This window comes from Bombyx mori, chromosome 14 (genome assembly GCF_030269925.1).
Source record: "Bombyx mori chromosome 14, ASM3026992v2".
Taxonomy (NCBI): domain Eukaryota; kingdom Metazoa; phylum Arthropoda; class Insecta; order Lepidoptera; family Bombycidae; genus Bombyx; species Bombyx mori.
The window spans coordinates 2,239,589-2,265,918 of NC_085120.1; the positions used below are offsets into that span (position 1 = coordinate 2,239,589).

Below are 26,330 nucleotides of genomic sequence, written 5' to 3' on the forward strand. Positions count from 1 at the left end.
TGAATAGTTTGAAAATCAAACCATTGTGCCAGACTTTGTCGAACGCTTTTGCAACGTCGAAGAAGAGAGCTCCCGTGTATAACGGTTTTGGTCGATTAAGCCCCACAAGAATGTGCTCCGTGAGGCGGTGCACCTGTTGAACGCATGAGTGATTTGTACGGAATCCGAATTGTTCATCGATGAGAAGGCCCTTGGATGAGACGAAGTCTCTGAGGCGTTTGTAGAGCAGACGCTCATACAGTTTGCCTAGAGACATGATTGGAGGCTAATCGGGCGGTAGCTCGTCGGATGATTTTTTGGTTTACCGGGTTTATGTATGCCGATAACGTCCGCTTCTTTCCACACCGCGGGAAAGATACAGTTCGCCATAGCGGCATTGAAAATAGATGCCAACATCACGATGAGTTGGACGGGTAGAAGTTTAATAACGCGGTTAGATATACCCTCGGAACCGGGAGCCTTGCGAGGACGTAGGTCTTTGATCAAGTCTTTAACTTCTATCGGGGTGACGGGTGGTAACGCATCCGATGGTGGCAAGGAGGCTCTGCGTTCTACGTCACTGTCTACTAATTCTACATGAACAGGGTCCACGGATTGAGTGCTGGGCGTGCACTGGGTTTGCAATGTATCGGCCAGCAGCTCTGCTTTTTCGTCATCATCGAACGCCGTGAGTCGGCCTGAGGGGCCTACGAGGGGGGGCATAGTTACTACCGTATCCGATTTGAGAGTACGAGCTAAGCGGTAGTAAGACCTTTGGGAGGGCGCGAGTCCTTCTAAGAAATCAGACCATCTGGCATCTCGGACTTCGGCGATGCGAGACTTTACGTCGCGTTGTAGGGCACGCATTCGAATACGATTTTCCGCGGTAGGATACCTGTCGTAGGCGCGTATCGAGGACATATCGTCGGACAATTTGAAGCGGTGAAGGAAGTCCTCCGCTACAACTTGTTTCGATGACCTATCTAATGTCGAGGTGATGTGTGACGTTAAGATGTCTATGGCTTCAGCGGTATCCTGAGGAGACGGGATAGAGTCCGGGTTAAACGGGAGCGATGGTGGATCAGATTCAGCCAGGCTGATGCCCAGCGTGTGCCAATCCACCACAGTCCTCGTGACGGGAACGGAATCGGGAGCGCGACCGAGCTTCATAACGACGGGACGGTGGTCTGAATCTAACTCTGAAACTACTTCGATCGAGTGTAAGCGCAGAGTTACGTTTTTTAATAACGCTATGTCGAGTATATCCGGGCGATGCGCGATATTTAGCGGATAGTGGGTCGGGGTTAGCGGAGCGACAATATCGAAGGCGAGATCATCGACTAACGCGTCAAGCCGCCTGCCATTCGGGGTTGTGGTGTGTGAGTTCCACCTGATGTGTTTACAATTTAGGTCGCCCGCCAGAATGACAGAGCTCCCCATACCGAGCAGCGCCTCGATATCACTGCTTAGAACGGTCTTATCCGGTGGAAGATAAACGGACGCGATAACGATCGGCGCGTGTCCCGTCAGTGAGATTCGGCACACTGATGCTTCGATATTAGCGAGCGCGGGAGGATCGAGCGGGACGCAATGCAGGGCTCTTCTATAGTAAATGACGGTACCACCACCACGGGCAGAGAGCCTGTCGTTCCTGACCATGTTATAGTTCGCGATTTTAGGGTCACGGCGCGCGGGCTTAAGTAGGGTCTCCTGCACTAAAAAGATATCAATTTGATGGTCACGCAAAAAGTCAGAAACCTGATCACGTTGATTTGCGAGACCGTAAGCGTTAAAAAATCCTATCGTTACGGATAGGGGCTTTATTCTACTTATATACGCCATTGATTACCGGCGGAGTGAGGGGAGGACGTACGTATTTAATGACGCGTATACGTCGGCGTATTCCTGCACAACGGCGATAAAGTGTTGTGCAGTGGAGGCAGCGCGAATGGCGTCGCCCAAAGCGTTAACGCGCTCAAAGTTGATCGACTGAAAGAAGTCGATCGCTAAAGCGAGATTTTCGGACGCGGTCGGAGGGCAAGTCGCGGGAGAGGGACGAGTCACGGGGGCGGGACGAATCGCGGAGGAGGGAGTTGTAGCCGTGTTCGTGTACGGCAGCGGTTTTGCCCAGGCCGAGACACTGGGCACCGCCGCCGGAACGAACGCTGGCTTAGCCTGCGACGCAGAGGGTGCCGAGGCTTTGATGTCTGGGCCGGAAGCTCGGAGGCGGTTTTGGCGGGCGACGCGGCGATTTATTTTAGGGGCTCGGGGGCAACCACGGTAATTCGCGGGGTGACCCTGTGTTCGACACAGGACGCAGCTAGGCGGTTCCGTCGCGGTTTTTTGGTCGCGGGCGCAGAGGGCCGTGGCGTGATCGCTCAAACACTTAACACATCGGGGGCGCGCGTGACAGTTACGGGAAGAGTGCCCGTACAATTGACAGTTATGGCACTGGCTAGGAGTGCCTTTTTTATGGGGGGCTTCGATGGCGATACCGGAGAGCCTACAGACGGTCCGTATGTTAAAAATTTGCTTACCCTCGGGGGTAGGCTGGAGGGCGACTAGAACCATATTATATGGCTCCCTACCGCGGCCGGTGTGCATGCGGTGCACTGAATTTACTGGTAGGCCTTGTTCCAGAAGGTCGGCCTTGACGAGCTCTACATCTAACTCTTTAGGGATTCCGCGTATTACAACGCGGAGTTCGCGCTCCTCCTGGAGCGTATAAGTATGGAAACTTATACGTTCCTTACGGAGGTAAGAAGAGAGGGCCCTATGGTCGTCGGGTGTTTGAACCTTAATTTGAATGCCGTTCGCGAGGTTACGGGCATTCGTGAAATTTATATTTTTGGCCTTAAGGGCCAGGCAAACTCGATCCCAAGCTGCCTTCTCCTGAAGGATAACCGGGGGAGGGGTCTGGGTTTTATTTTGTGCCACCGGGCGCGGCGACGGAGTGGCACGGGCTGGGGGCGCAACGGGAGTCTGAGGGCGGGGGCGCGACGCGTTCACGGCTTTGCTAATTTTAGCGGCCGCGGGAGCTCGAGACTCCGCGGCACGCTTCTTACCCTTCTGTACCAGGGTGAATCCATCCGTCAATGAGGCGGGGGCGAGGTCGACCTCCATGTCTGAGTCAGAGTCGGAGCACGAGGAGGCGGGTGCAGGCGACCTACGAGCAAGTGTAGGTGTTTTAGAGGGCGCGACGGAGGCCGCGGATGATCGCTCAGCTGAAACGATGGTCACGGCGGACGACGCAGCAGCTTTTCTCGCCAGTATAGGCGACACGGGAGCGGCAGGCACGACAGAGGCTGCGGTGCTCAATGCAGAAGCTCTGCACGCAGGTACAGGCGACGCAGGAGCAGCGAGCGCGGCGGAGTCCTCGAGAGGGCTCGCAGTGTGATTGGCCTTGAAGGCCTGAAACTCTGAGGCGAGCTGTGGGTGGCGAAGTCGGAGGAATTCCGCGAATACAGCGTCCATGATCGCTGAGTACCCAGGTGGGGCGGCCCCGGGTCTTGAAAACACTCGCCTTGCGGCGAGGCCCCAACTTCTCGGACCTGAGCGGTTCTATTGAACACAGGTGGCAATGCGGCGCGATTATTGGTCGGCAGATGTATCACGAACACAGGCCGCGCGAACAATAGCCGGGCTAACAAAAGCCAGGCGAACAAAGACCGGGCGATCGAGTGGACGATGAGCACGTCCGCACGTGACGGGTGCCTCTATCGGAATGATTTATATACTATGTAGTGATACAATTCCGTAATGAACCCACGTGAATGCGCCAACGTGTAAGCTGTTTTGGTTTATGTGCATACAATAAGTAACTTTGTATCGTTCTGGGTACGTGCTGTATTTTTAGAGTATTTATTGCACAGTAAAACATAATGAAAAACGTATATTACAGACGACCTCTACAAAAGAATCGTTTACAAATTAAGAAATTCTTGAAAATATTTGACAGCTATATTTTTGGCCCATCGTGAATGTATACGTATAATTTTTCGCAGAGAAATCTGGTCAATGATAGTGAAACTGAAAGAGGACCGGACGATCCTCCTCACGACGCATCATCTCGACGAAGCGGAGTTGCTAAGCGACCAAATCGTCATCATGCATAAGGTAATAATTATCTAAGCCTACATTGTAAATGAAATACAAACCGGACATCGCGATCCGTTCCCGAACTCAAAACAACAACAAATAAAGTGAACGGTAACTAAACACAGTAGTGATACACTTAACCAGTGATCAGCAACCTTGTCAACCAAAAGAACCAAATATACATAATACACAACTGAAACGAATTCCTAGTGTTTTCATATTTATCTACCTTTTAAGCCTTCTCTAGACTTCCGCAAATAATTCAAGACCAAAATTAGCCAAATCGGTCCAGCCGTTCTCGAGTTTTAGCGAGACTAACGAACAGCAATTCATTTTTATGTAATATATAAATATATTTACTAACAAAATGTTATGGTTTTAAAAAAAATAATAACTGAAATAAAGCATTAATAATAATAATAATATAGATTACACGCTATCATACAAACACGAGTGTTCAGGAACGACTTTGTTGATAGCAATCAAAATAACCAGCATCCATCTATTTTCATCTTGGAGCGATGTTCTAATGTTCATTGTTTGCTCGTGCTCTAGGAATACAGATTTTTGTCTGATTAAATTTAAATCATTATTCATGTGTTGACAAATTGAATAATTTCATGTTCACTTATTATTAATTAAAAAAAATGGTGCACGTGCAACTTGGTGTACGTGAAAGAAGTGAAACTTCTTTTGCGGTGTATAGTATTGTGGTTGTCTTAATTTTTTATCCTTAAATATTAGAGAGTAATATGGGAATGCTGTGTTTAAGAAAAACGACCCAGCTCGCTTTGTCCTTTTCCTCTCTCCACGGTCGAGTGATTCGCGAAACCTTCTATCTATTTTCTCACTCTTGCTCTTGCTAAATTGTATTTTTTCTCTCTAGCCGTAACGAATCTGTCGAGAGTTAAATTTTACTTTCAACGCGCCTAAAGAAGTTTCAGTTCAAAAAAGTAATGTAACTATTTCGAAGCACCTCAACAATCGAATTAAATACAATGACAAAAATACTACAGAATCCATTTCTATTCTCGAATGAAGGGCCAAGTCCACACAACAGGCTCTCCGGTGGAGATAAAACGCACCCTGGGCAACGGGTACAAGCTAACCGTGGTCTTCCCCGAGACGACCTGCGAAGATCGCCCTGAAGACCTGGATGAGAAGACCAAACAACTGCTCTCTACCGTCAGGGACGACGTCAAGAACGCCAACATCGTCGATGTTAACGACACTGATGTGGAGATTCTACTGCCTTTCTATGACGCTGACGGACTTAGCAATGAGTACGATTTTTATCAGCTTACGTTATCAAACAAACATAAATTTTACCGTTGTTAATGTCACTAACAATGTCAAAAAATACTAACACTCTGGCCTAATGGATTTCCATGTTAACATAGTTTGTTTCTTTTTTGCATTATAAACCTTAACTCCAGCCCTGTCAGATTATGTTTTTACACTCACACACACTTACGTAGGACCCATGGAAAAGTTTCCGTATTTCTTGAATTCCGATAATATTAATAATATTAAATAATAAATAGTCAGGTCATAAGTATTGTCACACAGTAAAAACTTTTCTTTTAGAATGCTGGCCACAAAAAAGTTTATTGAATTCGAATCTCGAATTGTTCATGAAAATAAAAATGTATACTTTTAGAATTTTACTCATTTTTAAATATGGAGTGGACGCTTAAAGAAGACCGTGTTGCAGTTATTGCGTTGCATCGTTGCGGTTACGCGCCAAATTTTTAACATACTGAAAATTTTGAATATAACCAAAAAGATTCGTTTATCGTACCATCAAACGATACAATGAAGACTCTAGTGTAGATGACAGGTCAAGAAATGGGTGCCCTCGGTCTGTTAGGACTCCAGCAGTGATAAAAGCTGTGAAGGCGCGAATTCAAAGAAATCCCAAACGTAAGCAGAAACTGTTGGCCCTTCAGATGGAGTTAAGCAGAACCACGGTGAAAAGGGTGTTAAATGAAGACTTAGGGCTTCGGGCATATCGAAGAAAAACAGGACATCGTTTGAATGCTCGTCTAATGGACCTGAGACTGAAGAGATGCCGCGCTTTGTTGAAGCGGTACGCGGGAAAAAAATATCGGGAAATTCTTTTTTCGGATGAAAAAATTTTTACCGTAGAAGAGAGCTACAACAAACAAAATGATAAGGTGTAGTAGTAGTACACAGTAGTGAAGAAGCGAGCAACCGTATTCCGCGTGTCCAACGAGGTCATTTTCCATCCTCGCTCATGGTATGGTTGGGAGTTTCTTATTGGGGCTTAACAGAGGTACATTTTTTGGAGAAAGGTGTATCAAAATACAGTCCTGACGAACCTTGTGGAACCTGTTTCTCATACCATGTTCAATAACAGGCACTGGGTATTCCAACAAGATTCGGCGCCAGCTCATAGAGCGAAGAGCACACAAGACTGGCTGGCGGCGCGTGAAATCGACTTCATCCGGCACGAAGACTAGCCCTCCTCCAGTCCAGATTTGAATCCGTTAGATTACAAGATATGGCAACACTTGGAGGAAAAGGCGTGCTCAAAGCCTCATACCAATTTGGAGTCACTCAAGACATCCTTGATTAAGGCAGCCGCCGATATTGACATGGACCTCGTTCGTGCTGCGATAGACGACTGGCCGCGCAGATTGAAGGCCTGTATTCAAAATCACGGAGGTCATTTGAATAAACTTTAGTGTCATAAGAATCTATGTTTTGTTAAGTTCATTTTGGTATATGAATGGTTACATAATGAATAAACTTGTTTCAATTATTTTACATTAAACATGTGACAGAATTTATGACCTGACTAGGTAATTAATTATAATAATAAATTTAATAACTAAAATATATTATTAAAAGGAGTCCCTTTAGGCAAGATTCCGAAGATACTGGCAGCGTTCTCCCTTTTTATAGCTAGATTAATTCTTTGTCCAAGGTAGCAGCCAGCTCTTCGGTCTCGTGTGGTGTCGACTAGCCTTTTTGCTATTTCCTTAAAAAGCCTTATAGCGCTAGGACCCCACGGACCAAGGGTCTCGACACCGAATGGGACAAAAACATATTCCGAGCCTAGCCGCTGTATTTGCATGCTTTGGCTTTGTCAGCAGCTTACAAGCCGCACCAGATCCTATATTCTTAGATACCCAAAAATGTCTGAGTGTTAGCTTCATCATGCGTGAAATAAGCTTGTGTGTGTCATAGCCTACATCGCCTATGCTTGAACTTGGAGTCCCAGCAGCCAGTCCTCGGCTATAAGACCTACGCCATGGACTGCAGCAGTCTCGAGCAGGTGTTCTGTGACATCTGCACTCAAGCCGACCTAGGAGCATCTCAGACTGACGAGTCGAAATACGGTAAGCTAAAACCAAATTACAAAATTGCCTTAATAAATAATGATCTATCGGTAAACAAGAGTTGTTCTAGGTGGGAAATGAGACGGGCTAGAAGTCTTCCCTTTGGCAATAATTTGTAGCTCTGTTTGTCATTATGATTCTTTTTAATACGCTTTTATTAGCTTCAGACGTATGTATGTTTGTAACGAAATCTTTGAAATTTGGTATACTTATTAAGGACCGATGACAATTCAATATTAAAAAAAAAAAAATTGAAAAAACATTGAAAAAATTTAAATTCACCTAAAAATGAAAAATAAATAATAGTTTTAAAAAACTAACAAAATACACTTTTATAAAAAATCCAAATAACAAATAGAAAATAAATTTTAATAAATTTGAATTAAAAATAGTGTAAGTTATTGTAAAAAAACCGTGGAGTGTATAGTATCAGTAGTTATAAATATTTAATGAACAAGGGTATTTTGATAATATCCTGAAAAGCAGCCGACGCTTTTTTACAGTAAAATCATTTTCTCTTACACTATTACATTAACTCAAATTTATTAAAATTTATTTTTTATTTTTTTAGTTATTTTCTATTTTCTATAAAAGCGTTTTTTTTTTAAACTATTAATTAATTTTATTTTTATTAATCTATGTTTTATTTGTGTATTAAAGTATCCATAGAGTCGCCGTCTGAAGCGTCCGCCAGCACGAGGTCCCGTGGGGGGCGGGCGGGGGGCGCGGTGCGGGGGGCGGTGCGCGGGGAGGGCGCCCTGCGAGCCTCGTGCCGGGAGATGTTCGCGGCCCTCATGTACGCGCGGTACTTGCATCACGTCCGAAATAGGTAACTTTTTCATTGGTCTCTTTTTTTTTTATAGCCTAGATGGGTGGACGAACTCACAGCCCACCTGGTGTTAAGTGGTTATCGGAGCCCATAGACATCTGCAACGTAAATGCGCCACCCACCTTGAGATATAAGTTCTAAGGTCTCAGTATAGTTAGAACGGCTGCCCCACCCTTCAAGCCGAAACGCATTACTGCTTCTCGGCAGAAATAGGCAAGGCGGCGGTACCTACCCGTGCGGACAAGAGGTCCTACCTAATTACGCAAATTATAATTTTGCGGGTTTGATTTTTATTACACGATATTATTCCTTCACCGTGGAAGTAAATCGTGAACATTTTGTTAAGAACGTATTTCATTACAAAAATTGGTACCCGCCTGCGGGATTCGAACATCGTTGCATCGCTAGATACGAATCCACCGGACGTCTAATCCCATAAGCCACGACTTCATAACTTCTCTGTAACTAATCCGTAATATCCACTCCTCAACTGCATTCTCCTCTCAAACTTATTTAGTGTTCTTTTCATCAGCCTTCTAGTTTCAGCCCAACGACGCCCACTGCTGGACATGCGCTACCCCGGTGCCTCGCCTTTACTTAATAGTACATATTTTAAGTCCACACGGGTAAATTGCAATGTCTTAACGATTTCTATCCCGAATAAGCTCATACACGTCCCGATCTGTAGAATGTGATGGCTATTTTAAAATGCTATTGAGACTTGACCTCGTGTCTTAAGTATGGCGGCGCCATTCATTTTATGGTGATGCTCTTTTACCATGAAAGTCTACAATTAATTATTCAAAATATTAGCTTTATGTTTCAAGGTGGATACCATCACTTACTGAGTCAAATGCGTTATAATATCTTCTCCCTATCTATACTAAAACGTCGCTAAATTGATTATATGTATATTATGCTTGTTATGTAAGCATTAAAGCTCATTTTCAATTTCAGATGGTTAATGTTCATGTTACTACTCCTGCCGTCGGTTTTCGTAACAGTAGCTATGGGATTCTCGTCTTTAAGACCGCCGGCTGTCAAAGAAATAGCTCTAAAATTAAATGCAGACCTGTACGAAGGATCTACGCAGTATATTGTGTAAGTGTTGTTTCTTAATCATTATAACTCAAAAGCTGTATTTTTAAATAGCCCAAAACAGGATCCATTGATATCACTGGTCTTTTGTTTGATTAAAGTAATCAAACTAATTCGTAACTTGACTGAATTCGTATATATTATTTATACACACGGAGAAGTTTGTAGCGCTTCTTAGACTCCTGCATGACGACATACAATGCTGCGTCGCTGTAGATGGTGAACAGACGGGCTTCTTTCCCGTTACGTGTGGGGTGAAGCAAGGATGCGTCTTAGCGCCTACTCTGTTCGCCTTGTACTTTGCGGTCGTAGTTAGAGAGGTTCTACAAACTGTTTCCCAAGGAGTCCGCATCCGCTTCCGTACGGACGGCAGCCTTTTCAATTTGGCTAGACTTAAGGCTCGCACCAAAGTGTCGTATGCATTGATCACTGAGATCATGTATGCTGATGACTTGTGCTTTTTAGCAGAATCCCCAGCCGGCCTGCAACAGCTGATGTCCGTTTTTCACCTAGCCTGCGGTAAATTCGGCCTGAAGATTAGTGTCAATAAGACGGAGGTGATGTCCCTGGACAGTCACGGTCACGAGGCACTAACCATAAAGCTTGGTGAGGATGTGTTGAAGCAGGTGGATAAATTTCGCTATCTGGGGAACACTTTAACATCCAAGTGTGGCCTTGATGATGAGATCAATAGCAGGGTTGGTGCCGCTGCTGCGGCATTTGGCAAGCTATGTTCCAAGGTCTTCTGCTCGCATGACCTTAAGTTGGCCACTAAAATTTCAGTATACATGGCAATTGTGCTGCCAAACCTCCTATACTCCTCTGAGTCGTGGTGTGTGTACTGCCGCCACATTCGTACTCTGGATCGCTTCCACCTTAAATGCCTTCGTGCCATCATGAAAATCAGATGGTCGGATAGAGTGCGAAATACCGAAGTTTTGCGACGTGCCAATGTTGGTGGCAATGAGACCTATTTAATGCGTCGGCAGCTCCGGTGGTGCGGTCATGTATCACGCATGACGGAGGAAAGAGTGGCGAAGCGCATTTTCTTCTCTGAACTACAGGATGGCAAGCGAAAGCATGGCGGACAGCTCCTGCGGTACAAGGACGTCGTGAAACGACACATGAAGAGATGTGATATAGAGCCCTCTCAATGGGAGCGCTTGGCAGCACAGCGGCCAGAATGGCGCAGGATGGTGAACAGCAAAGTACGCGACTTCGAGGATCAGCGTAAAGCTGACCTTGATTACAAACGCGACCAGTTGAAGGCCCGCCCACCTGCTGTCATAACCTATAATTATGGGAACGGCGTGCTTACGTGCCCTCAATGCGCAAGGAGTTTTGCCGCGAAGATAGGCTATATAAGCCATCTTCGAGCGCACGAGCGCCAAATCGACGGATAGGAGTCAAAGTGGTCGCCATGGCCGAAATCGGTCGGATGAATCATTATATTATTTATAATATTGAATTTCATTATTTCATTCTCAAAGGTGATCTTAATTAGATTATATTAAACAAAACATTTAATGTTATTGATAACGATAGAATGGATGAATTGAAAATGAATCTTGTATTAATTGTTTCATTATAAATAATAAATAAAACTAAATAAAGCAATTTTTCTTTGGCCTAAACATCGTTAAAACAGTATAAGGGGATCGAGCGATCGTTGTAGCAAAGCTGATTAGAAGTTTTATAATTTAAAATGAATTAATTGTCTTCATTTGTTTCCTCTCAAGGCTGCAGCCGTCTACGTATGAGAACAACGACGAAAAGTACGTAGGGTTCGGCGTTGACGTCCTCCAGAACATAGCTGGCGGTAACAACGTGACCACGTGGACTAGTAAGGTAAGCGGATAACAACTAATAGACATATCTCTTGCCTCATAAGGCCTCCGGTGTGCTCGTTTTTTGGAACGAAGTTTTTTACGGGACGATGCGGAGGGGTACCCCTAACCGGGAAAAAACGTCCGTAACGTAAGTATTTTTATTATTTATGTATAGTCATAGTATGATGACTATACAGTGTCTAATGTTTAGTCTACGTGATGACGGTTATTATTATTCATATAAATAGCTGTTTCTTTGTATATTGTAATTATATATTTTTTATAAGTCGTTGTGAATAAAATAAAGTTGATAACTTTGTAAAGTATTTTTTTTTTTTATCAATAAAAAAATCATAATAAAAAATGTGTACCCGAATAAATATTTTTTTTATACCTCGAATAGAACTTATAATTAATATTTTTATAATAAGGAACTTCGTTCCTATCCGGTGTCCCACGACACCACACATTTTTTTTCCCTTGTAGGCAGACGAGCATACGGCCCACATGATGGTGAGTGGTTGCGGTCGCCCATGGACTTCAGCAATACCATGGGCAGAGCCAAACCGCTGCCTACTGCCGCCGTCTCGAGTGATGCGGCCACAGTTAAAATCCTACCGATTCCTAGTTTTTTTAATCGATTTTTGATTACCCCTCAAACTCTATTTGCAGGACAATCCTTCGTGCACGTGCAACATAACGCGGCAGATCTGCGACGGAGACCCGGCTGCGGTCAGCACGCTGGCCATGATGGCGCTACCTGATGTGGATACACTCAACGAATGGCTGCTGACTTCACACGAAATATACATTGAGAAGAGGTTGGTTTGTCACGGTTGCCAAGTGCATAACTATAGATACCGTAGATTGGAGAGAATCGGGACCCTTTCCAAATCAAACACAAATTTTCTGTGATTTTTCTTAAGGTAATACCAATAAAATTTAGATTAAAATGGTTTCAGAGGCTTAATTTTTTATATACGATGCGTTATTTATACATAGTTCATAACAAAATATACACAAAAACTGAAAAAAAAAGCTTAACCCGATTTACCTTGGCTTTGGGGTGAATCAGGTTACGTATGGGAATAATAGTTTTTCGAGAGGGCTGACACTATTTAGTTGTTAGGTAGGTACCTAACTTTAGGTAATTAACTTTGTAATATCTTTAATGAGTTACAAAACTTTGATAATTAAGCTATTCAATATTCTTAAACACTAAATAAAAGTAATTTTCAGTTCAACAAAGTTAAACCTAACAACTCAACAAAAGTATTGTGACATCCCAGATTTGTCCTTATTCAACTCTAGTCTCTATTCGCCCCAATCTACTGTACATTATTCTTTGAACTATCAATATGTCCGTTATAGTTTCTATGGGCACTGAACACCGCTTAATACCAGGTAGGTTATGCTTAGGTTAGCTTTGCTGACTATTTATTATACTTGTAAAAAAAAAGAGTAAAAAAAAACCTTTAAAAAATTTCTTATCTTTGTCTTCCTGTGTTACATTTACTTGTTATATTCGCTCACATGATCTAAAATAGTTACTAGAAACTATAGACCATACAATATTGAGGCCGCTAACCACCTTCAAATATGAATCCGATACTTATATGGAACGTAGCCTTATCACCACTGCCGTATGCTACTTTCATGTATTCGGAGCTACAACCATATTTCATAGAAAATTGTTTATTTTTCGACACGAACAACTAATGTTTTCATATAAATTCAATCAAAATGATATCGCGTTAAATCTAAACAGATACGGCGGCTTCTCGTCGACAGTCAGAGACAACAAGACAAACTTCATAACGTGGTACAACAACAAGGGTCATCATGCGCTACCGTCATATCTCAACGTCATGAACAACGCCATCTATCGGACGGTGAGCGGTAACCGTCGTGCAAACATCACAGTATACACACATCCGTTGAAGATATCCAGTGAAAAGATCAACAAAGCCACTTTGTAAGTTTTAAAACTGTTTATTGCTGACCAATTCTGACGTGTCGTTCTCATAGCGTACACCCACTCTCAGGGCGTTGATCAAGACACTATTACTTTCAGAAAACTGATGTTTTTTTTTTCCTTCTATGGCATTTTCCATTCTAATTCTGTTAGTAATGGATGTTAACTTTAGTTGTGTAACATATAGAGTCTACTGTAGCCCGCATAGCATTGCTTCTCATTATCCTCCTGCCCTTTTCCCAGTTACCTGGGGTCGGTGCAACATGTTTTCTCCTTCCATACTCCTCTATCATATACCATTTCTTCGCTCACTCCCCTCTTACACTTATCGTCTTTCACGCAATCCATCCATTTCTTCTTAGGTCTACCTCTTCCTCTATATCCTTCCACATTCATAGTTAACACTGATTTTCATTTCCATACCATCCCAAACGTGTACTTCTCAACTTCTCTGTTGTGACACTTTCAGACTTCCTCTAACATATTCATTAATATGATATGATAATATTTATTCATATATTTATAACTTAGAACTTAGAGCATAGCATTGCTTCTACACAATATACTACCTCGCAGGTATCAGCACATAGCAGACGCTGGCATATCGAGCCTGGTGCTGGTGGCGTACGGGCTGGTGAGCGCGGGCGCGGGCGTGTGGCTGGTGGCGGCGCGCACCTCGCAGCAGAAGCGGCTCCAGCTACTCTGCGGAGTCAGCCCACTAATGTACTGGACCGCTGCACTCACTTGGGATGTCATTGTGAGTCACACGCTCGAAAACAGAAAGTGCCATGGGATGAGCCCTCTCCGCTATTTCGCTTTGTATTAGGAGGAACCGTCCATTGGATCATCGTCTTCAAATCTCAACCTGCGGCTTAAATTTTGGGATTTTATTCATGAAATCCGAATACGTCTCTAATTATAATCACATTCAATATAATAAATCTTTAAGATATACATATATGTACAATGGTACCGACTAATGCGATTGATTGTGAGTTAATATTAACCCTTTAAATAATAAAATTTCCAACAATTAGTCAACAATTACTTTCTTCAAAGAAATAATTAAAGTCTTTAGACACAAACCTTTATAATTATTTATGTGAATGAATGAAGAAGAGGCACTCGATCCCCACCTATAAACTTCTCATCGATTGCCTCCGTTGGCAGACGAGAGTAGGCTGGTGAGTAACAGTGAGTAGTCACCGCTGCTCATTGGCAAAGCCAAGAGCAAGAGCCGTGGTAGTATAACATTTGTATAACGTATATGAATATTATTATCTGATAGAGTGCGTATTGCATAAAAGTAATTTTTTCGATAGATATTATTTTGAATTTTTTTTATTTTTGCTACCATAATACATTTTTTATTGCTTAGATGGGTGGACGAGCTTACAGCCCACCTGGTGTTAAGTGGTTACTGGAGCCCATAGACATCTACAACGTCAATGCCGCCACCCACCTTGAGATGAGTTCTAAGGTCTCAGTATAGTACAACGGCTGCCCCACCCTTCAACACGAAACGCACTACTGCTTCACGGCAGAGAAAGGCAGGGCGATGGTACCTACCCGTGCGGACTCATAAGAGATCCTACCACAAACCAGTAATTATGTTACACGATGTTATTCCTTCACCGTAGAAGTCAATCGTGAACATTTGTTAAGTACGTATAATTCATTAGAAAAATTAGTACGCGCCTGCCGGATTCTAACACCGTTGCATCACTAGATACGAATGCACCGGACGTCTTATCATTTAGTCCACGACGACTTCAAAAGACGTACTCCCGTGCGTCGTATTCCTCAGTTCTGAGGGTCGTGACCTTTACTGAGCACTTTTGTTAGGACTATGTTCCTTCATTCACTTCTGTCCTCCGCGCAGTGGATAGCGACACTGATGCTGGATTCCAAAGTCGTCTTAATCTGATCGGACCAGCGCATGGGACCACGCCACCTAGGCCTCTTTCCTTCCACTTTGCCGGTGATGAGAAGTCTTTCGAATATAAAATATATACTATAACCTAATAATATTTCAGATCATCTTCATAAATATGATAATAACGGCGATGGTAATGTTGGCGTTCGGCTTCCCCGTGTTCGTGGCGAAAAACAACTTGCCGGCGATATGCGTACTCATTATGTTATATGGGTGAGTTTTGATTATTTCTCAACCAACCCATTAAGGGAAGCAAACATCCCTCGTGATGGATGTAGCCAAAATACGCTCAAGTAAAATAAATATAATAAATAAAATACGCTTATTTATGTGTAAAGAAGCAAAATTACTAATAATTAATATCATATTACATTGTGTATTTGTATGAATATTTATGAATAATGTATGGTATTTCTGTATGTATATGTACGTGTATGTGTATATATATTTCACTGGATTGGTACACCGCGCGTACCTAATTCGTTTCCAAATGAATCTTGTCCACCTGATGGTTGTCTAGAAGAGATTGCTCTTAACGATAAGACCGCCAATTGTACTTTTTTGTATTTAATGTATCGCATTGTTTATTTATTTCTTTAGTGTAAAATAAATTATACTATCTCTCTCTCTCTCTCGCTCTCTCAAGAAATAATAATAATAATAATAATAATAAGCTTTATTTAATTCCATGCATAGTAATTACAATGTATGGACCCCGTTCGGGTCAAAGCCTCCCCCAAGGAATGCCACCCTTCTGTGTCCTTGGCTCTGTTAAGCCAACTTCGACCCGCGCACGCTACAATTTCGTCTGCCCATCTGGCCCTTGGTCGACCTTTGGATCTGGTGCCTGATGATCCTGTGGACCTAATGGTAAACAGTCGACGTCGCCCTAAGCACGTCATTACGGATCCGCCCGATCCATTAACGGTGCTTTTAGGTACCACAAGCACCGGTCACCGTCCTCGCCGAACCCGTCGTTTGCGACGAAGGGCTTCGATGAATAATTTAACCCATAGACACAGCCCACTGAGTTTCTCGCCAGATCTTCTCAGTGGGTCGCGTTTCCGATCCGGTGATAGATTCCGCGTAGCACTGGCTCTTGCTAGGGCCAGTGTTAGCAACACTCCGGTTTGAGCCCCTTGAGCTCTCCTACACGAGGAGAAGCTGAAATAGCCTCTCAAGGCTATCAGCATAGGTAGGAAAAACTATTTGGTTTAATCGACATTTTTGAAACTTTACAGGAGAGCCATGAAAAGCATAAAATTTGGAAAAAATATAATTAAAAAAAAAATATTTATTTCAGCTATTTGAATAGAGTAAGCGTAATTGAAGTTAAATTAAAAAACAACGAACTGTTGATACTTATCTAATTACAAAGATAAATTTCGCGTATTCAGCGAAATGTCGCTTAAATCAAATCTTTCACTCCTCGATATGTATATGCGACCCGCTTGTGAGCTGTTACCGTGGCAACCCCAAATTAAGGATTCGTTTATATTCGTCTACATTAAAAATTCTTTCAGATTTGCGTGCGGTAACCTCGTCCATCTGTTGGAGAAGCTGTTTACGGAAGCTAGCCTAGCCAACATGGTGTTGTTCTGCGCGAATTCCTTGCTGGGGCTCGCCGGGATGACAATACTTCTCATACTCGACATCATATCGGATTCCGACGTAAGTGTATTGTGGCGCCATCTATCGATGAGGTTCTAGTTTTCAGGCTTAACTCGGCTTTACTGGCATTACTATCTCTAAATATATGAAATACGCCTAATTTTTTAATCACATTTTATTGTGACAAAAACGAACAACTATGGCGATTCTTTTTAACATTATACACACTATTATTTGACGGGTTCTTACAACGATCGTCATATTTCATGACTTCCCGATAATTCCTAGCTGTTCCAAGTACCGACCCTTCTAATATTATAGTTGAGTAGAAGTATAGTAAATTAAAATGAAATAAATTAAAAATAAATTATAATATAATTTATTATAGCATGTGTTTCAAAGTTCAAATTAAATTAAACATGTTTGATTTCCATCAAGCTAAATGTGTGCTTCCCCTAACACGCTTGTTAATACACGGAATACTTTAATGTTATTTACGAATCACAAAAGTTCATAAATTTGGTGATGATATACATATTTTTAGAAGCTTATTAACAGTATAGCATCATTATCCTGCTATAGAGTATACCCTTAGAATCAAATTGGAACATCAAATTCACTCTGATAGTTATAATCTCAAACTAACAACTAACGAACTAACTTATAAACTACTTTAGTGTTTTTTTAATAACTGTGACGTCATAAAATATCAATAACAGATTTGTAAGAAAATGTTGATTCCTACAGGCAACAGACAACGCTCGGTGGATCTTACACAAGATATTCTTGATAGCTCCACAGTTCGCGCTGGGTGACGGATTACTGGAAATAGCCAAGAACACTATTCAGTCGGAGGTGTGTATAATGTACTACATCGATCTATTAATACAAATATAATAGAATAAACACGGAGAATGGTCAGCCAGCCAGTAGCTATCTACTGTTTTATTGACCTTAAAAGATTGGTAATTGCCAATACGGATGTGGCATTGGCAATTACCATATTTGTTGCAAATTATTTCTGACCTAAATTATTGATAGTAGAATGTAGCCCTGTTGCTTGCCTCGCTACTAAATATTACCGCGATTCTATGTGAAGAACACGACCCGGCGATGGTTCCATTACAATATTTGATTACAACATTGACAATGCTGCCTCATGTCTCAAAGCGACTGGCAGCATTCACGTTGTGATGTCTAACAATTGTGGTAGCCATTGGACTGACTCCCTGTCGACCGGGAGAACATCACCTCGCCTGGTAAACTAAAAATATGTACCACATTAAGATAGCCATTAAAACATTTAATCTAAACAATGGCTATATTTTTAAAGCGGAGAGTATCATCTCTCTACGATACAAAGTTGCGAATAATAACATAAGATAAATTTTCATTAATTAACACGAATATTTTAAATACGATATAGATATGATGCGATACGTTAAATTAGACTCAAATTTATTTAATTTATAACTCCGACGCTTCCAAATCCTTCAATCGTGGCGCGCGTGATAAATCGCATGAGGACACCGGAAGCAACATGAGTAGAAACTAGTCGCTAAATATCCTCTTGGCACTCAAACAAGAAGACATACATAGGTCAATAGGTCACAGAGTGAATACTCTGTTAATAACAATTTACTGTTTATATTTTTAGGTGTTAAGCCGTTTCGGTATGGACACGTATCAAGATCCGTTCAGGTCCAGTTTGCTAAGACTCCACGTGTTGGCGCTGGTAGTGGTAGGCGGAGCCCTCTTCCTACTCAACCTGGCCATCGAGTACGATTGCTTCGAAATATTTCTTGGCAGGTGCGTTACTCTATAAGCCTACTCCTGTACTCCTGGCGTGAGGCATAAAACTACCAAACTTAGTGGCCTAGATAAGCAGTTTTTTTTCCTACCTAAGCTGATAGTTTTGAGAGGCTATTTCAGCGTAACCTTAACTAGTAGGTGAGCTCACGGGGCTCAAACCGGAGTGTTGCTAACACTTACCCTAGCAAGAGCAGTGCTTCGCAAAATCTACCACCGAATCGGAAACGCGACCCACTGAGAAGATCCGGCGAGAAACTCAGTGGGCTGTGTCTATGGGTTAATTCGCTCGTCGAGCCCTTCGTCGCAAGCGACGGGTTCGACGAGAACGATGATCGGTGCTTGTGGTACCTAAAAGCACCGTTAATGAATCGGGAGGATCCGTAATGACGAGATAAGCAGACGAATAAAGGTATCAATCGATTATGTGATTGGAGCTCAGAGGCATCACGACATGAATACCGCTGTCATCATGAGGCATAAAGTCATCGCAACATTTGTATTTATGACCCTATTCTTTAAACATAAACTATAAATCATGAACTCGTTCGTTCTTCCACGCCAAATGAAAAGTAATTGAAAAACAATGCAGAAATTCTGTTAATTCCCATGTTATGAAGGTTGAGACGCGAGAAGATGCCGCAGACGAACTACGAAGAATTGGAGCCCGTGGAAGTCGCTGAGGAGAGGAAGAAGGTGCGAGCGGCACTGTTGCACTCCGCTCAGGGACACATCCGGGTCAACACCATCGGCAATATTAATAGGGGTATGTTCTAGTAGCGGTTATATTATATTATGTTAGTTATACCCTAACTGGGCTGCCAGTCGCAACCGCCATTCGAGAAGCTGAGGACCGGACGAGATGGAAAGAGCTCACGAGACAGGCCACGGTCAAGTTTCAGGGACACGACCTTCAGTAATGAAGAAAGCGACGAAGAATAAAAAAAGTTCTAGTAGCAAATGTGTCGAATCATTTGAAATTGATAATCTCATATACATGCCGATTTAGCCATCACAGTCGACCGACTTGACGCGCACTAGGGGAATCACTGGAGTGGAACACACAAGGAGAGTGTTTAGGACATCGCAAGCATATTAAAACATGTCTTTATATCGGTACGAGCCTTAATAGTCTACAATAAATGATGAATACTATCGTAAAACGTTTGTTCTCCACAGGCAGTTAAATAAGATATATAAACAAAATATCAACAAAACACACAAAAAATACTATAATACAAAAACATTACATGCACGTAACTGGAGGTGAGGAGCATGACGATTTAGATTTAAAGCTCACCTCTTAAGGTATGCTTAGTGCTAGTTTTTTAACGTTTTCGATAGTGTAAAAGTTAGCCCAATTTTGTATGCAGTTGGAACAGCGTCCCTAGCAGCAAACGTAGGCAATTTTTTTATCCTCCTAAGCTGAGAGCCTTGAGAGGCTATATCAGCGTAACCTTAACTAGAAGGTGAGCTCACGGGGATCAAACCTGACGATGTTGCTAACACGAACCCTAGCAAGAGCCGTGCTTCGCAGAATCTACCACCGGATCAGAAACGCGACCCACTGAGAAGATTCGACGAGAAACTCAGTGGGCTGTGTCTGAGGGTTCCCCGTAGGCAAACGATCCCATTCCATACAAATATGAGCTAACTTTGACGCTATCGAGAACGTTAAAAAACTCGCACTAAGCACACAGGTGGCGTCGTAACCTCGTCTATAGTAAATATAACGTGTTGGTTATGAAGATCGGTGATTATACACAGGCTACGTACATACGGAGTGCGACGGCAAGCGAGTGCGGCGGGCGGCGCGTGGCGGCGGCGCCGGCGTGGCGCAATGTGTGCGGCTCGGCAAGATGTACCGCCGCCCCGCGCTCGTGGACCTCACGCTCTCGCTGCCTGAGGGACAGGTACCGCACCTACTATACCTAACACATTACGACGTGTCCGCGAGGAGATCCGACCACCTGTGCAGGCATGCCTATTGTGACCTGCATTGTCACGTGACATACGTAAAAATACCGATTCTTAGACATGTAGTTGAAGTCTCAGCTCCTATAGACACAGCCCACTGAGTTTCTCGCCGGATCTTCTCAGTGGGTCGCGTTTCCGATCCGGTGGTAGTTTCTGCGAAGCACGGCTCTTGCTAGGGCCAGTGTTAGCAACAGTTCCGGTTTGAGCCCCGTGAGCTCACTCACACGTCAAGACGAAGGTGAAATAGCTTCTCAAGGCTATCAGCATAGGTAGGAAAAAAAAGAAGTCTCAAGCGCTGCACGCCCCACAAGAACGCATCCATTGCAGCAGAAGTATGCAGAATGCTTATCACAAGTATACAGTCTGTCCTTAATTTCATATTCCAATTGTTTTAAACTATCACAGTTATCTACATTCTACATTACACCCACTATTATTCATCGGGCCCTTACCGCTCATTTCATTAGTCACATTTCATTATCAGGAACTTATATAGAAAGCCGTAGGAAGAACGCGTTAAATACTGGTGTGGATTCACGTTCGAGGTGAAAAAAACACACGTCACGTGCTGTAAAAAACACATGAAACATGAGCAACTAATCGACTCTAATTTCGGTTCTGGTATAGAGATGGCGCTAGTTGCAATATTTAAATTATTAGGAATAGATAAAGAGTACTCTGAATTTTGGACAATAAAGAGATGAATATTTGGATTAATAAAGTTTTTATGCTTTTCTGATTAAATTAACGATTCATAATGTAAATGTTAATAATTATTCATTTCAGTAGTATCTATGACTGCGTTACTACTTTTTTTTTTTATTGCCCTTGTACGCAGACGAGCATACGACCCACCTGATGGTGAGTGGTTACCGTCGCCCATGGACTTCAGCAATGCCAGGGGCAGAGCCAAGCCGCTGCCTACCGTTTAATACTCTCCACAAGCCTCGTTTGAAGAAGGACATGTCATAGCGCTAAGTCATTGCCACTATAAATTTATGCCACCCCTAGTGCACAGCGTTACTCGGAGAGAACGGCGCTGGTAAATCCACGACCTTCTCGATACTGACCGGGGAGATCCGACCTACTGCCGGTGAAGTGTACCTCAATGAACAGAAGATGACCCCTAGGAAACTCTGTCAAGGACTTATAAGTAAGTTTCGTTCATTCAGCCAATCTTTTAGACAGAAACATTAAATGAAATATTAGCATTACTGCTCTAACCGAAATTAACTTCCTTTCGTCTTAATTCTGTATACTTTTATATCTTTTATATGTAATTTGCTTATGTGTAAAGAAGCAAATTTTTTCAATAATTATTTTTATATTACATTGTGTTAATTGTAGGTATATTTACGGATATATGTATGTACCTATGTTTATGTGTATATGTATGTGTACATATATATATGATGGTTGTCTGGAAGAGATGGCTCTTAGCGATAAGACCGCCAATTGTACTTTTTTGTATTTAATGTATTGCACTGTTTAATTGTTTTTTGGTGTAAAATAAACTCAATAAAGAATACTCTCTCTCCCTCTCTCTCTTTCTCACAGTAATACCGTTATTGCAGGTTACTGTCCACAAAGCGACGCTATAGACCCCCTGCTGACGGTCAGAGAGATCCTGTCCTTCTACTGCCAGTTAAGAGGAATAACTGACCAGGACGATGTGAGTGCTATCTTTGAATCTCGCAATATTTTAATATTCAAAGAGAGTTCCATCGCCGCAGAAAAGATCGAACATATTATTAAAATCTACTAAAAATCAGTGTCCACTAGTGATAACAGTTATAAAATATAATAATAATATAAAGGGGAAAGATTTGTTTGTTTGTTTGTATTGAATAGGCTCCCAAACTACTGAACCGATTTGATAAATTCATTCACTGTTTGGAAACTACTCTATTCCCGAGTGACATAGGTTATAATCTTTTTTGAAAAAAGTTAGGGATCGTTACTAAAACTCCAGTAACCCAAGGTGTAAAAAAATTACCTAAAATATTCTTTACATCGCGTGCCCTGCGAAAACTATTGATGATATAATAAAATAATGTACTACGACTTTGTAGAACACATTATTATTTACAAAAAGTGTCGGGACAGGATATGTCTAACTATTATAGTTATGCCGCAATAAGTGTTCTTTTATTTAAAAAAATAAAACGTCAAATATCGTTGAAATTTTTGTTAAAGTCCCGCGCGGAGCCGGAGCGTGCCGCCAGTTATAAAATAAATCACTTTTTCACCTAATCTAGCATAAAATCAAGATTTATTTTTGTTCGCAGGTGATAAAAAGAACATTAGCGATGTTTGAATTGAATTCATACAGTGACGTGCTGAGTGGAAATCTTAGTGGCGGAAACAAAAGGAAGTTGTGCACCGCTATTGCGTTCATGGGAAGAAATCCGCTTGTCCTACTCGATGAGCCGACCAGGTACCTAAGGCATTTTTATGACCAGCGTGCTTAGTGCGAGTTTCTTAACGTTCTCGATAGCGTAAAAGTTAAGCCAATTTTGTATGCAGTTGGAACAGCGCCCCTAACGGCAAACGTACGCAAACGATCCCACTCCATACAAATATGAGCTAACTTCTACGTTATCGAGAACGTTAAAAAACTCGCACTGAGCACACAGGTTGACAGTCTAATCACGTGCTTTGCTTTGAAGATCAGAACAGCGATATATGAATGTAATTGAGATATTCGTTAGGGATTTCCAAGGTAAGCTGTGGATCATGATATAATGTTTACAAGCTTTACTAATGGCTTTTACTGGTGGTAGGACCTCTTGTGAGGCCGAGTTGTGGCGTTGGAACGTTTGCTTACGTTTACCGCTTGTACCGCGCTGCTCCAACTATATACAAATCTGAGTTAACTTTTACGCTATCGAGAACGTAAAAACTCGCACTAAGCCATCTCATCCTGCATCCACTTCACCCCTGCTCTGCGTGGCAGGGAGTTTTTCGCCCGGTGAGGTTCGCCCCGAGGCCCGTTCTGTGCCCCTGTAAGGGGGTACGACGACCTTTCTTGCTCTTGCTCGCACTAAGCACACAGTAATGTATAACGTGCAGCGGTATGGACGCGTCGTCGGGCGCGGCGGTGTGCGAGCGGGCGCGCGAGTGCGCGGGCGAGGGCCGCGCCGTGCTCGTGGCCACACACGCGCTGCGGGACGCGCGACGTCTGGCCGCGCGCATCGCACTCCTGCGGAAGGGACGCCTCGTGGCTCTAGCGCCGCTACACGACTGCCTACAGAGGTACCTAGCCAATTTCGGTCAATTGAGACTTGTTGTAATTAGTTACTTCAATATTCCGATTGATTCTGGTACTACAATTTCCTAAAGTAGCCGGGAAAAGCCCGATTATTTACCCAAATGTTATGGTTAAAAACCGCAGTTTGATGTTTGAGTTTAATGGTAAGTAGAAATCTGACAAAAACTTCAATCGCTTGAGTCTAATAAGTCTTATTAGTCTAATTAAAGCCTTTTCATGAAATCTCCTTTGATATGATATCGCACAAGTGCCGTATCACTCGGGTTGTTGTGGCGTCGATGCGACGAGCCATGGCAGCTACTGACTGGCGTGTTACGCGCAGGTTCGGCGGCGGGCACGTGGTGGAGTGCCGCGCGCCGGGAGCGGCGGGGGTCGCGTGGGGGACCGTGCGTGCTCGCGCCCCCTACGCCGTGCTGCGCGTGCTGCACGCACACACGCTGCAGTTCCTGCTACCCAACTACGTTACAGGTAATTTTCTACGTCTCGACACTTTTACCTCACCAGCTTTTCCCAAAGTAGGCGATAACGCCCCCTTGTGGGCGCTGCAGGCCTAAAGGGGGGCGGTAAGAAACCCACAAAAAAATGGGGGCGTTGTATAGAGGCTTGGGAGGCGATTTGTAATTTCATCTAGGAGGACTCTTACACACCGACTAAGCTCTCATTATAGTGGTTTTTAAGTAGGTAAAAAAATGAGAGCACTAAAAAATAATTTATTCTCAAAGTGGGCAGTAGAAAAATAAATTTGGGAACCTCTGCCCTAGACGGACAGACGTGCTTGCTGTTGTCAAGGAATTAGCGGGACTCTTTAGCATCAGAATGTTATTGAAGTGCCTTAAATCATGAGGTCGATGTCTCAATTGTATTGCATAGCAGGTGTTCTACCCTTGCACACGGAAAGCATTATTATTGTAGTATTTACGCACATTGACGAAAAAGCGGTTTTTTTATAAAATACAATGAGTTGAATACCTCCTATAATCTAAATCGCATCGTGACCTGCTTAAAAACGGTTTAGGTATCACACGGTCGTTGAATTGTCCGCAGATGCACAAAACAGAATTAAACGTGCTTTTACGATTTAATCCATCGTTTTTCGTTGTCTTTATATCACTTCGCCGGTGCCAGTGCTCACGGAAGACAAAATTGTTAATCAACGAAGCCTTGTTGTAATATACATAACTTGAAATCAAACAAACTTAATCGAGATATTGTTACGATTTTTCATGTCATACCCGATCCTGTAGACCGAACGGTAAACAGTCGACGTCGCCCAAAACACGTTATTACAGATTCTCCCGATCCATTAGCGGTGCTATTAGGTACCACAAGCACCGGTCACCGTCCTCGTCGAACCCGTCGCTTGCGACGAAGGGCTCGACGAGCGAATTAACCCGCAGACACAGCCCACTGAGTTTCTCGGCGGATCTTCTCAGTGGGTCGCGTTTCCCATCCGGTGGTAGATTCTGCGAAGCACTGTTCTTGCTAGGGCCAGTGTTAGCAACACTCCGGTTTGAGCCCCGTAATCTCACGTACACGTTAGGGTGAAGCTGAAATAGCCTCTCAAGGCTATCAGCATAGGTAGGAGAAAAAAAAAGTTACGATTTTGTTTGTCAAAGTAAATGTAAATATCTACCAATATAATATGCTATTGAACAAAAGTAGATCATTTCCGGCCATCCCTCTGGTTTGCAGTTAACGAGAAGGAGACACCGATACGACTCAGCGATATATTCCGTTTGATGAACGAACTGCAGACTGCCGGTGAAATTGAGGACTACACAGTGAACCAGAGCTCGCTGGAACAGGTAATTACAAAAAATCGGTTGTCTGTAACAACAGACAACGACAACGTCATAAGAAAATACGCCTCAGAGCGAGGTAATGCCGCATGAGTCATGTTTTTTCGTGCGTGCAGCCGGCTCCATCGAATTATAAGACGTTGTCACGTCAAAAACAACAACTTCTTGAGGATGAAATATAGTGAGAGACACGCTAAGATAGAAGATAAACTCACACAAAATCGCTAGACTCAATATTGACAGTAAATTGAAATCTTCCGCGTACACAGACATAAGAGAAACGGGTCAAGACTACGGTTCGTAGACCTTTAGACAGTTTATTGAAACTTTATTAATGTATTTATTTCAATTCCAAAAATAGTTTACACTCGAACATGACCCAATAGGATTTCTCAGATGTGTGAAGGATATCCTATTTGTCTGTGTTGGTTGTATTGTTGTCTACTTATGTGGATACCGCTTTTTTTGTTTTTTTTTTTCTTAGAACACGTAATATTATTTTTATTTGTAATTTTTAATTTTTGTTTTCAAAAGCCAAAGCTATGTACATTAATACGGGTTGCTGAGTGCATGTACCATTTAGATTGCAATCCAGATTAGATCTAGGTACTACTTGTACGATTTAGCTAATATGCACTGTAATGATTGTAATTTGGTTTGTGAATCAATAAAATAAAAATTAAAAAATATTGGCGGAGAAGATAAAACCCCGGTTACGAGGGAAACATAATAGTTGCCGAGATAAATAAACTGT

The 26,330-nt window shown here is 42.7% G+C and overlaps 1 protein-coding gene across 1 annotated transcript in view; it reads left to right on the forward strand.

Moving 5' to 3' along the window:
* The window catches only part of LOC101740576 (glucosylceramide transporter ABCA12), a 116,781-nt gene that overhangs the window by 88,588 nt on the left and 1,863 nt on the right, over positions 1-26,330 (forward strand). Inside the window, exons 49-69 of the mRNA XM_038015485.2 lie at positions 3,984-4,095; positions 5,119-5,360; positions 7,291-7,442; positions 8,103-8,271; positions 9,229-9,372; positions 11,109-11,217; positions 11,871-12,019; positions 12,967-13,173; positions 13,750-13,930; positions 15,210-15,322; positions 16,633-16,780; positions 17,468-17,575; positions 18,378-18,529; positions 19,150-19,295; positions 20,297-20,442; positions 21,518-21,659; positions 22,081-22,178; positions 22,795-22,943; positions 23,579-23,761; positions 24,100-24,245; positions 25,470-25,582. Coding sequence (XP_037871413.1) covers positions 3,984-4,095; positions 5,119-5,360; positions 7,291-7,442; positions 8,103-8,271; positions 9,229-9,372; positions 11,109-11,217; positions 11,871-12,019; positions 12,967-13,173; positions 13,750-13,930; positions 15,210-15,322; positions 16,633-16,780; positions 17,468-17,575; positions 18,378-18,529; positions 19,150-19,295; positions 20,297-20,442; positions 21,518-21,659; positions 22,081-22,178; positions 22,795-22,943; positions 23,579-23,761; positions 24,100-24,245; positions 25,470-25,582 — 3,109 coding nt within the window. The remainder of the gene's footprint in view (positions 1-3,983; positions 4,096-5,118; positions 5,361-7,290; positions 7,443-8,102; positions 8,272-9,228; positions 9,373-11,108; positions 11,218-11,870; positions 12,020-12,966; positions 13,174-13,749; positions 13,931-15,209; positions 15,323-16,632; positions 16,781-17,467; positions 17,576-18,377; positions 18,530-19,149; positions 19,296-20,296; positions 20,443-21,517; positions 21,660-22,080; positions 22,179-22,794; positions 22,944-23,578; positions 23,762-24,099; positions 24,246-25,469; positions 25,583-26,330) is intronic.